The 13,430-nt window shown below is 42.4% G+C and overlaps 1 protein-coding gene across 1 annotated transcript in view; it reads right to left on the reverse strand.

Moving 5' to 3' along the window:
- LOC139474968 (phthioceranic/hydroxyphthioceranic acid synthase-like) overlaps nt 1-13,430 on the reverse strand; it is a 30,062-nt gene that overhangs the window by 5,562 nt on the left and 11,070 nt on the right. The window contains exons 3-5 of the mRNA XM_071258171.1: nt 11,878-12,081; nt 9,847-10,028; nt 3,917-4,091 (exon numbers count right to left, since the gene is read on the reverse strand). Coding sequence (XP_071114272.1) covers nt 3,917-4,091; nt 9,847-10,028; nt 11,878-12,081 — 561 coding nt within the window. The remainder of the gene's footprint in view (nt 1-3,916; nt 4,092-9,846; nt 10,029-11,877; nt 12,082-13,430) is intronic.

Genomic DNA, 13,430 nt, shown 5'->3' on the forward strand with positions numbered 1-13,430 from the left:
AACAAATTCAATTATGTTAAAACGTTTTTCAACTTTGAAATCCATTATCCCACACATCAAACTTCAGGATTGGGGCAATTTGTCAAAAATGAAATCAAATGTCATCTGAAGTTTACTGACAAAACAATATGTGAACTGCTGGACTTTCTGATTGATAACATCTATGTGAAATCTGGGGGTGGGGGTAAGACATTTAGGCAAGATGTAAGCATCTACATGGGCACCGATTGTGCTCACTCTCTTGCTGATCTGTTTCTTTATGCATATGAATCGGAAATTCTGCTCGGATCGACAAATCAAAACAAGGCAATTTGGCCAAAAAGTTTTACTTAAGCTTCAGTTATATCGATGATCTGATATCGTTCAATAGCTGTCAAACAGCCATTCCCTTCTGCCAATTTACCCACCTGAACTAGAAATGAAAGAGACCAGTGAAACCACCACATGTATTTCATACTTAGATCTACATGTATGCATAAAGATATAAAGTGACAAAGACTGCTCTAAAAGTATGTATGACAAGAGGGATGACTTTAAATTTCCAGTAGTCAACTTTCCCTGTATGTCGAGCAAAATTCCAAAAGCTCCAGCCTTCGGTATCTACATTTCAAAAATGTTGAGGTGCATTAGAACATTTTCTTTCTGCAAATATATCAAACATCGGTTTAAGGGTCTTGCTCAGAAGTGCATTCATCTGGGTTACAACATACAACGCCTCAGTTTAGCTTTCAAAATGTTTAATGGAAGTCATGTGGAGGACATTTCCAAATTTGATGCATCAATAATGATGTCTGCAGCAATTTCCTTTATCATATGCCCCCGTGTGTTTTTTAGGTGAACATGCAACTTGGCTTTGCATGTGTTTGTGATGGGTGCCACCCGTTTGGCAGATCAACATTTGGAACCAATGGTATCATTTGATAAAGGGCACGAGTTGCCAGTAGGTTTGTCAGCACCATACTGTGCTCATGGGTTTCTGGAATACTGGAATAATGTTAAGAACGGCATTAAACCCAACTCATTCATTCACTTACTATTTGATAGTGATTCGTAAACATATACTCATGATATAGTACAAATCGTGCAATCGACGCTGCTTTTAGCAGACATTTCTTCTACATATGGAAAGGGTTTTCTCGCTTCTTTCAAAAGAGTTGGTCTAGATTTAGATTAGGCATTTGGTGGTGTTACTTGGACATTATTGGCAGTGTAATTTATTGTTCAAAAATGATGTAATTGTATTACATTGTTTTTGTTGAGATTCAGTAGAAGTTCATAGCATTGTGTTTTCACGATGGATAGCAGTGGTGTGGACGTTACTGTAACTGTTGATGCTTTTGGAGTGAACTGTATTTTGGAATCTTCTAGAACAGCTAGAGTATATGGTATACAACCTTCTCAAAGGTATTTAGACTATATGAGGGAGCAAGAGGATGCCTCTCATCTCACATTATATCAAGACGAGAAGATCATTGTTTTCACCCTGGATATTCTGCCTATTTTGGAAGCATGGCCACTATTGCTGCTAGGTGAATGCTATTCTCGCTGACCACTGCTATTATAGTTTATACTGTCATGGTAATTGTTCTGAGATCCAATTTCGTACTGCCACTTTTTTATTTGTAAACCTAGCCAATATTATAATATAATTGTTAACAGTATAACATTTCTTTGTGGTTTGTTGGTTTCACACTGAATTCTTTTGCATATAAGAATTCTTAGTTGCTTCAATTTGGAAGTCGACACGTAACATTATGCACATTATTCTTTGGTGCAAATATTTTATGTGAATATGTTAAAGCATGACTAATTGCGTTAGAGGTATAGCTATCATGGTAGATCATCAGTTATTACGTGAACTTAGAATGAAACCCCCTAAAGTTGATTTATGCTTTTTTTCTAGAACAGATTTGTGTTTTGAACATGATGTAAGATTATTATCTGGTTGTAAGGAAGTTTTTATTCATCAGAAGCCTAGGACTTCATAGTCTGTTTGGGGTAAAGAGTACATGTGCGTTTAACGCACGTGCAGACATTTTGTATTAAATCAAGAACGAGACAATATTTGTTCATCGCCTTGTCAGTCGCAGATCAATGTTTCCGAAAATATTGTTTTATCATGCTAGTTTATAGATGAGGTGGAGGAGAAATAGTTCTTTGATAGTTTTTGGATTGAATACAGTGACGTTTATGCCTTAGTACAAAGTCATTTTGTCAGAATGGTATTTTAGCGGCACGCAGAGTGAGTTACATGTAAAGAGTAACGTCCCTTGGCTGTCGGCCATAGCGGAAGTAAAAAACTCGACGTCCCATTCAGTGTTAGTTAACGAATGGTTAAGACAGCTACTACTATGTGTAGAATCACTACAATTTATACCTTACTATGGTACAAGTGTTTTGCATGATGAAGTGAATTAGAAAGCTTTCCCACGTTTTACACACATGAAAGTATTCATCTGTCCAATATTGACAAATGTGTTTGTGCTGTAGTCTTTTTTGTAAATACATAAATAAGAGTTACAGCATTATTATAGAATAATTGTGATGTTTAGAAATAATTATCTTTGCACATGAATAACAGTTGCATTCCAATTAAGGGGAGATAATTCTGCCCCGTCTCTTAACAATCCGCTGTCAGTTGAAGATGTTCCTTCAGTTTATGTTCAAACAAGCTCGGGGAGGGGGCACGAGTGGCCCAGTCGTCTAAGGCGCCGCGATTCGCTGTGCAGAGTTGCGTCCCCTGGACACGCCAGAAACCTATGATTGTGGGTTCGAATCCTGGTTCACCCCAATTATGTTTCTAGGTTTGTCAGCACCATACCCGTGCTCGTGGGTTTTACCGAAGTGGTAAACGTCTGAGACCTGCATCACTTCGGGATTTCCTCCCACATTAAGCTGACACGCCGTGATATAACTGGAATAATGTTAAAAGCGGCTTTAAACCCAACTCACTCACTCACTCAAACATGTTGATGGTTCTGTATCTTGTTTATGATAGTCTTATTCATATTTCTGAGAATCAGCTAAATAAGTCGGATAAATTTGATATCAAGCTTGATAAAACATTTAGAGTTCAGACAGTCACCTGAAAGTTTATATTGGAAACAGTTATGTTCATAACAATTCTCTGAAGTATTTTCAAGTTGAAATTGTTCATCTTGGTTGATATTTCAAGGAAATTAGTTGTCCATTCCAGTTGTTAATTATTATTATTAAGATGGTCTTGCCAGTCTCAACACTATGATGTATTATGTTCTGTATCATGTGCTCACGAGAAGTATTGTGTATGTGTTCAGAGGTATTGTGTGTTAAAGTCTAAAGTAACACATAACAGTTAACATGTTTCCAGCATACCAATCATTTATTATGTTAGTTGGTCGTTCTGTTCTTCTGTTTGTAGAAATTGTTGATGTAAGGCAATTAATTATGTAACCCTTGCGCAGATATTTTGTATTAAATTAAGAACGAGAAAATATGTGTTCATCTCTTCATCTACCCCATTGCTTTGGCTTCAGGGGACTTTAGCAAATGGAAGGGGGTGGGGGGATGGGGGGGGGGGGGGGGGGGGATCTAGGGGGCAGCCAGAGCAAAGGCACAAATAGACAACCAACAATGCCTGTTTTAACAAGGGTCCTCAAATCGCAAACTGATTCAAAATGTCATCATCAATACTTGTTTTAGATAGTAGTCTTTGTTTTAAATATGTAGTCTGTGAATATTCTGAATATTTACTGTTTAAGACATAAGATTTACATAGCATTTTCTTATGACAATTACAAAACATCAAAATTTGCTATTGTTGCAAATCGTTTCAGAGGCTTCATGGTTAGTGTATAATATAGCCTACATTAAAAGACATTGCTGTCATCTAGAACATCAATGGAGGATTCGGTTTTATGAAATGTTGTGAACCCACCATGAGCTTCAATATAGTCTACTTCAGTCGGGTCGATCCCGTGTCGTGTGTAGATGTCATTAAGCAGTTCCTGCTGTTGTTTCCCTGAAGGTGCTGTGATGGGCGTAACCTGGCGGCCATCTTGATTCAATCCCGTCACAATAGTTCCCCAAATGTTGTCACCATCACGCAAAGCCTGAAATATATAATCATGGGATGGATGATTATGTTTTCCCCTAACAAATGATATTCTGGTTTCGTGGTTATAGTATTATTCAATTTAGTAAAATCTAAATATTTTTGTATGGTGGGGGGGAGTCTGCGACGGGTGGGCCTTCAACGTAGTAATGCAGGATAAGTATACAAATGTAAAAATGTAAAAACTATTAAGGTTTTACTACATTTTTTACTTATCCTGCATTACTCCTTAATGCATCTGTATCGAACGGTTTGGGGGTGGGTAAACCTTCAGAATACAGAAACCTCAATAATTCACAGCTGAAACACGACACCAGTTGGTCGATAAACCGTGAAGCAGAAAAGTTAAGAAAAACGCCATAACGGTAGGGTTGTTCAAATATCAAAACGATTGAACATAGGATTTAAAGAGAAATTTCCCATACACATTTAGTAATAAAGAAAATAATAGCTAATCAGCTAATTCTTTACTTACTATGTCAGAGAGCTGGTGTTGACAAACAAGATTGTCTGATATTCTTCCACTGGCGGAAACTGAGCGACAGAACGGGGAAGTAGGCTGGCTCTGTATAGGGCGAGTTCATTATTTGCGTCGTGGGTTGGTAACCAGAGCCAATATTTCGCATGCCTTCGACGTCCTTAATAGCTACATCGCGAAGATAAAGACGAGAACTGTGTCGAACCTCCAAAAACATCCTTCCGTGATTGTTCTAATAGAACAATTACTGTGTAAAGCCATGGTAAAGGCCAACACCATGAAATCGTGAGTGTAATTCGCTCTCGGGGGATTCCGTTTGGCGATCATGTAAGCCTGAACGATGACTTCGCGTAACCATAGGGATTTGGTCAGTGGACGTACATGTAGTATACACGAGTATAAATAACCGCTTCCTCGAACCACGCCTAGTCTTGGAGCGGCGGATGAAAACTCGAACTGCCCGCACCGAGCCCAGGAGAAATTCACCTTCATCTATGGCTCCCACAACAGTCGATATTGGTGGGATGGTGAAGGAACGATCGGATTGGCCTGGTCGTTAATTTTTGCAATAAAATCCCAGCATAACCTGTGATGTACCACTCCGTGCGTCCCATACTCAAAGCTCTCCCGGCTGATGTCGATCGCATGCAGGTTGCTAACCCGTGTCGCTGTGGCTAATGCCAAAAGAAAACCATTGTTTCCTTGTTGAGGTCATAAAATGAGGATGCATGGAGGGGCTTGAAGAGAGGCCTCAAAGTACCATGTTCAAGTCCCAAGCAGGTTGGTGGAACTTGGCCTTCTGATCCTCAAGCCTGAATGAGCGTAGTAGGGCCTGTAGTTCCGTGACCATGGTCACCTTGCGATTTTCCGGAACGGCAAACACTGAGTTAAGTGCAACCAAATATGTAGTAATAGTGCTACCAACCAAGTGTCTTGGGTACGCAAATGTAGGAGGTATTCCGTTAGGAATTGTTGTGACGCAATAGTAGCGTCTAGATTCTTTTGCTTTGCAAAAAGTCTCAAATGATCCCCGCTCTGGGAGAGGAACGATGAATTAAAGCTATAGCTTTTGCTGCCCGCGCCGAATAGCCCTTCGCACTTTAACGCCTTTTAAAGACAAACCATGCATGCAGCCGCAACCTGTCTGACGTTGGGTGAGGCAATTTGCTGTGAGGGTGGATGAGTAGGTAGGACCACTGTGGGAGGGGTAGTGGATCGTCTTCTGCTAGATTTTTCTGAGCTCGATGAACCACCCTCTCGCCGGCCACCAGGACGCGACCAAAGTCAGAGCTTGTTTCCTTGATCCCTTATATCACCTTGGGAAGTAAAACTGGTGGCGTACGCTTTAAGCCCTTCCAGGGGATGCTGGATGCGTCGACCCGCCCAAGTCTGCGGATCCAGTAACGGGGAGACATACGTCATAAGTTGGTGGTTTAGGCAAGGAGCAAACAAGTCGATGTTTGGTTGCCTGAACTTCTGAAGCAGTAACTGGAATGCTTCTGTGTGAAGTTCACACTCGGTGGGGCCACACGGTCTGGACGCGATGAAGCATCGGCCAGAATGTTTCGACATCCGGGGATGTGCTGAACTATAAACTGTAGTTGCAGACGATCCACTAGATGGAAAATTTGAATGTCTGTTGTAGGAGAGAGCGGGAGTGCGTTGTTCCCTGGTTGCACAGGCACCACACCACAGTTCTGTTGTCTGTGGATATTGCGAGTTGGGCTGACTGTAGTAGATTCTGCCAATGTGGTATGGCCAGAATTAAAGCTTCCAAATCCAAGTTGTTTATGTGCCACTTTCGCTGAGCGCCGGACCATAGCCCTCAGGCTGTCTGGCCCGGCAAGTGAGCACCCCACCCCTGAAGGGAGGCGTCTGCAAACAGGTGTAGATTCGGGGATAAAGAGCCTCCTCATACGAAATCAACTTCACCGATTGAGGTAAGGCCTTTGTTGAGCCGGTAGAGTGATGGTAGAGTGGATCATGACGCCTGATGTAAGGGTTAAGGAAATGATGAATTGAGCGCAGTTGTTAGCGGCCTATGCTAGTTAAGTCCTGTTCCGAGGTGAGTAACCCTAGCAACACTTGCCATTGGCGAAGCGTGCGTGGTTGGTGTAGAGCAGGTGACAAGAGGCGTAAAATCTTGTGCCATCTGTCCCTCGGTACCGATTGGAGATCCTGGTCTGTCCGGAACAGGCCTCCTATGAACTGAAGCCGATAGGAAGGAGATAACTCCGACTTCGCTTCGTTGATTATCCATCCCAGTTGAAAAAGTAGCCGTCTGCCTGGTGAATTCCCGGTGGCGTACTAACGTTGGCGTGTGTTGATGACACAGTAAACAGTCCTCTATCTACGACTTGAACCAAGTGTTCGTCAAGTGTAGATACGCAGTTATTGGCTTCATTACTCTTGTAAATAGTTATGGGGTCAGTGAAATGCCAAATGGGAACACTACCCAATGGTAGTGAACTCCATTGAACTGGAACCTGAGGAGTCTGCGGTCGGAGGGATGGATAGTCGACACTGATCAAGGATCGAACGCATTGATGTTGATTATGAGCAGTCTCAACGTGGTGAGGCGGCAATAATGTGGACGCTTCTGATAACGTTCGTTGAACACGGAGAGATTTGGATAATTCATGGGTACCAGGCAGATGTGAGGATAAAACCCAGGTGTGAAGACTGGGTTGTGAGCCATCTCTACAGCTCTTCTCAACAACAGTATGTCTATGTTGGATTTTCCAAATCAAACTGTGGTCAATGGTGGGGTTACCTCTACGTGTATACGAAAACCATGATGTAGTACAATGAGTATGTAGTCGTCCTCGAGACTTGCCTCTGCCACGCCCTTTCCAACGAAGGGAATACTGGTCTCCTTTGAGAGACGCGCGTCTAGGCTTAAAATTGCCTGACCTGACCTTGACTAAAAGAGACGTGCTTTAGAATCTTGAGCGCAGTGTCATTCCAAGCGTTTTTGGAACTTGGCGTGCGTGTCTGCGAACTGTTCATTGAACAGGGGTGTAGATGACCAAGCTTGACGTAGCATCCTGCGGTTGAAATCAGTCCCAGTTGGAAAAACTCTAAAGTCTGCGTGTGACGGTAATTTCCGCCAGAGCGGACTCAAGATGAATTTTCATGTGGTCAATCTGACGCTGTTGGAAAATCACCATAGTTTGGAAGTGATCTAATCGGATAGGGTTATCCTCTGATAGATCCTGATCCACCGCAAGCATTGACGATGTTGGTGGCATAAATGACGGAGCAAATGTAAGTTTAGAGAAGTCTTCCTCCAATGACCTCTTGGTATTTACCCCGTTACCAGGGGAGGGCGTCACTGACACGAGATGGTCTGCACTTGCGCTAAGCCGGCGATCTGCTCCGGTGCTTTGTGCCTCCTACGTCAGAAGGCTTTGATAACCCGCCTGGATAAGGAGTCGTGTGCCGATGTTCCAGTACGCGCTGGCGTACTAGCGCTGTCCAGCGATGTATTCTGTACCAGAAAGCACATTAGGCGTTTGGTTTACGTTAGGCGCAGGTGAAGGCGCTAACACTTGTGCAAAAGTTGTTGGAACAGCGCTAAGCTGATGATGTGCCTGTTGCGTAACATTGTACGCTGAAGTTATTGTAGAGGCGCTTGGGAAGTAGTTAGTCGCTGCGCTCGGCGCAGGTAACTGAGACACAAAGCTCATTGGTTTTGACTGGATCATGGCTTGCGTCTGCGCTACCCCCGTCAAAGCGTCTTGAGACGCTGGCGCCGGCGTCGCAGATTTCGCAGATCTGGATGTCTCAGGCGGCTGAACATAATGAGCAGTTACAATACTCACAAAATACTCCGGCATTGTTGATTTCTGTGGAGGCTGAACGTCTGCAGTCACAGTTACGGGCGTCATATTACCCGCCGAAAATAACGGTTGGGTGGTAATGACCGAACCATGTCTTTCGCTATTCAGCGATTGTGACATTCCTCTCGTCTCACGATGGGATTGCCTTATAATATGATTGTGAGTAACCTGCCTTCATATTGGAAAACCCGTTGGAGAGAGATTTACATAAAAATTACATTTAGAATTTGGCGAGCACATCTGCGTGCATGCCGAATAACGTGGATAAAGATCTTTGAGCGATTTTTCCCACGACAATATGTGCAACGCCCAAGCATAGTTTACGCAATTAAACCATTGTTGATGAAATGGAACTGGAAGAATGCCGTAGAATTGAATAATAATCTACATTAAGAGTTTGGCGAGCACATCTGCGTGCAAGCCAACCAACCAACGTGGATGATAATCTTTGGATTTTTTTCCCACGACAAAATGTACAACGCGCAGCATAAGTTACGCAATGAAAGCCTTGTTGACGAAACGGTACCGGAAGAATACCGTAGAATTGAATAATGATCTGTCGGCAAAAATACGAGTTGAAAGTGTATACAATATCTTGATATACGCAACTCAATGTAAACCAAGGCTATTTACATTTAGAGTTTGGCGAGCACATGTGCGTGCAAGCCAACCGACGTGAATGATGATCTTTATAATATTTTTCCACGACAATTAGTACAACGCGCAAGCATAAGTTACGCAATTAAAGAATTGTTGATGAAGAGGGACTGGAAGAAAGCCGTAGAATTTATATCGATCTATCGACAAACATATTTTAACGAGTTGAAAGTGTATACAATAAGTTATACCGGTATATGTATGCTCAACTCACTGTTACGCCAAATCTAGTAGTATTTAAGAACACAAGAGTATGTTATATATGCGTAGCTGAGAATTGTAAACAATTTGACTACCCTGGCAGGCAACCAATTGTAACAAAATTCAAAATGGCGACGAACAACAATTATGTGGGGGGGTTGGGGGGGAAAGTCTTTTTACGCCTAATGAATTCATATAAAACTACACAACATATTGAAAGTAATATGAAAAGAATACATCACCCATCGCAGATCAATGTTAGGATTGTAGACGAAAACTAAAGGCCTAAATTAATCCAAAAGGAGAGCTCCGCTGGAACACGTCCTTGCTGTTTTGCGACAAGCAGTGATGTAAAGAAGGTGACCTTAGGTGTCATCAAGGTCACAGGACAGCGGAGGTGGTCAGTAAAAGGGACTTCAGAACAACAACTTTATTTCTTCAGCCAGGACCATCGCTATTACGCTGTCCTACTAGTTGTCGTAAGGTAAGCAGTGAATGCATTAAGGGGTAATGCAGGATAAGTAAAAAAAATATATAATACTTTTGCGACACACACAACTGTGCAATTGTCTTACTTGACTTAGGAGTTTCACGATGACGATTCCACATCCTTCTCCTCTGGTATAACCATCGGCATTTGCTGAGAAGGCGTGGCACTGTCCAGTGGGAGACAACATCCGAGCCTTGCTAAGCTTGATGAAATACCCTGGATGGAGAAGTAGGTTTACTCCTCCACAAATTGCCATTGTACAATCACCTGGGGAAAATATAAAACAATAGACCATGTAAACAAACGAACGTCCTGTATCAAAAGGACACTGTGGGGGGGGGGGGGGGATAAAGATGAAATGTCTTTTGGAACAAAATATAATTTTTGCTTGAATTCACTCTTTTATTTGTTTGTGAAGCATCACATCAACGTCATAATATTTTCTCGAATAATATCTGACGGTTTTTGTCATGTTCATGGTGATTGATTGATTAATTAAGTATGGTTTTACACCGCTTTTAGCACGTTATTGGCGTCACGCTTCTTGTTTGTGACGTCATCCTATATTTGACGTTGATACTTGTAACTCAGTTACCTCATTTGCAAGCTTTGTTCTCTATTATATTTATTAATAAAGTCACGAACGTGGTTTCTTTAAACATTTTTGCCATTACGTATCACAATTAACGATATTAAAACACAAAACAGTGTAGAATAACGAATTTCTGTACCAGAATTTTCATGTGAAATATGTGACGCGGGTGTTGCAAAATCAAAAATGGCTTCTTCTGACGGTAAGCGGTCTAATATTAGGTCAGTAACAACCATCTTGTATGTTTACTGACGATATACGGGCTCATATGGGGTTAGTAGTTCTGCTCTCTGATTGGTCAATCTCACTTTGAGGCATAAGAGATGTCATACCCACCTGCTGTGAGTGCCAGTCATGAGATACTATACCCACCTGCTGTGGGTGCCAGTCATGAGATGCTCTACTCACCTGCTGTGAGTGCCAGTCATGAGATGCAATACTCACCTGCTGTGAGTGCCAGTCATGAGATACAATACTCACCTGCTGTGGGTGCCAGTCATGAGATGCTCTACTCACCTGCTGTGAGTGCCAGTCATGAGATACTATACCCACCTGCTGTGAGTGCCAGTCATGAGATACTATACCCACCTGCTGTGAGTGCAAGTCATGAGATGCTCTACTCACCTGCTGTGAGTGCCAGCCATGAGATGCAATACTCACCTGCTGTGAGTGCCAGTCATGAGATGCAATACTCACCTGCTGTGAGTGCCAGTCATGAGATACAATACTCACCTGCTGTGGGTGCCAGTCATGAGATGCTCTACTCACCTGCTGTGAGTGCCAGTCATGAGATGTCATACCCACCTGCTGTGAGTGCCAGTCATGAGATACTATACCCACCTGCTGTGAGTGCAAGTCATGAGATGCTCTACTCACCTGCTGTGAGTGCCAGCCATGAGATGCAATACTCACCTGCTGTGAGTGCCAGTCATGAGATGCAATACTCACCTGCTGTGAGTGCCAGTCATGAGATACAATACTCACCTGCTGTGGGTGCCAGTCATGAGATGCTCTACTCACCTGCTGTGAGTGCCAGCCATGAGATACTATACCCACCTGCTGTGAGTGCAAGTCATGAGATGCTCTACCCACCTGCTGTGGGTGCCAGTCATGAGATGCTCTACTCACCTGCTGTGGGTGCCAGTCATGAGATGCTCTACTCACCTGCTGTGAGTGCCAGTCATGAGATGCAATACCCACTTGCTGTGAGTGCCAGTCATGAGATGCAATACCCACTTGCTGTGAGTGCCAGTCATGAGATGCTGCACCCACCTGCTGTGAGTGCCAGTCATGAGATGCTGCACCCACCTGCTGTGAGTGCCAGTCATGAGATGCTGCACCCACCTGCTGTGAGTGCCAGTCATGAGATGCTGCACCCACCTGCTGTGAGTGCCAGTCATGAGATGCTGCACCCACCTGCTGTGAGTGCAAGTCATGAGATGCAATACCAACCTGCTGTGAGTGCCAGTCATGAGATGCTCTACTCGCCTGCTGTGAGTGCAAGTCATAAGAAGCTGTACCCACCTGCTCTGAGTGCCAGTCCTGCCTGATGTATTGCCACAATGGATGAGGAACACGCTGTGTCTATGGTCATGGACGGTCCTGCCAGGTTGTACACGAATGACACCCTGTTGGATATTATAGACCCGCCCTGTCCTGTCACGGTGTAGTTGCTGACATCCGGTGATACATCTGATATCAAGAGACCATAGTCCACAGCCATGTTTCCTACAATTGAAACAAAGTTATATTACCATGAGTGTCGTCGCCACTTGATGATGGAAAGTGACTCAATAAAACTGTCAATGCATAAGTTGTCAAATCAAATCAGCAATTATTGAACTATTATAAACCTACAATGAATATCTGCATCAATTGTATCTGCACTTGTGTGGATTGAATGTCCTGTGCAGTCAAAATGGTGATGACTGTCCATATGATACCTGGTAGCCTTGTCATAAAAGTTCCCCACTTAACCCCCTGGATGTCATTTGGACATATATGTCCCTACACAAAACGCAGTTGCCGTGCCAGAGGAACATATATATGTCCTTTTTAAACATCATGTTAAAGAATTGAAATAAAATATTTTTGGATTACCCCAAGCCCATAGTAATTGCAACATCGCAAAAATAGTAAATTTCCAACACATCTGAGTCATTTTCACAACTCTAATGTCCATAAATAACGCATATGGAGTTAGTCAAATCCCCCGTGTTTACACTTTCGTTCAAATGTGCCGCCATTGAAATATTTTCTCAGTTCTCAGAAATCGGTGACGTTTTGCTGAGGTGCCGTTTTAGCCTGCACCTACACAAACAGTCTGTGTGAAAAATTGCCACTTCTCATATTCATACGTGTACTTCCATTAATTCCATTAATGCTTTCTAAACCTCAAATTGAGCAAAAACACAGAAAAGGTACCGCAACTTCTTCGCCGAAACTTTAAACATAATGGCGACCGAAGTTGACGGTCGCTCAGAAGTACTTTTCATGAGAGAAAAATAATCGAAACTATGTCTCCCAGAAGAAACGAAAACACAAATAATAAACTTTGACACACCCTTTTGGGTCTGTTTTGTTCATGTTTTGTGACTGATTATATGTAAGCTACGTTTTCGTATTTTTAATGAGGCGTGCCAATTCATTAAAAGACTTTGAAAAGTAGGTTGGTAAATATACGGAAGCCTTTTAGGGCCATTTGGGTTTTTTAATTTGTTTTCGATACTATCTTGAAATTTCAAGTTGGTATATTGAGATTTCAAATTAGTATCTTGAAATTTCAAGATTATTATCTCAACCTCAAGATCGAGTTTATATTTTGAGACAGGATGGGAATCACTATCTCATAGAGGGAAAAATAAAAAACTTTGTACAATCTACAGTATTGTTAATAACCTATGTCCATCGTATTTACATGACACGTTACCACCCAAAGTATCAACTATTAGTAGATATGAGTTACGAAATCAGAACAATCTGAATTTGCCGTATGCACGAACAGTTACACACCAACTATCATTTATACCTTCTTCAATCATATTATGGAATGAGTTACCCCATGAATACAGAAGTGC

Source organism: Haliotis cracherodii, unplaced genomic scaffold (assembly GCF_022045235.1).
Source record: "Haliotis cracherodii isolate W230 unplaced genomic scaffold, xgHalCrac1.p SCAF_3, whole genome shotgun sequence".
In the NCBI taxonomy this organism is placed as follows: Eukaryota; Metazoa; Mollusca; class Gastropoda; order Lepetellida; family Haliotidae; genus Haliotis; species Haliotis cracherodii.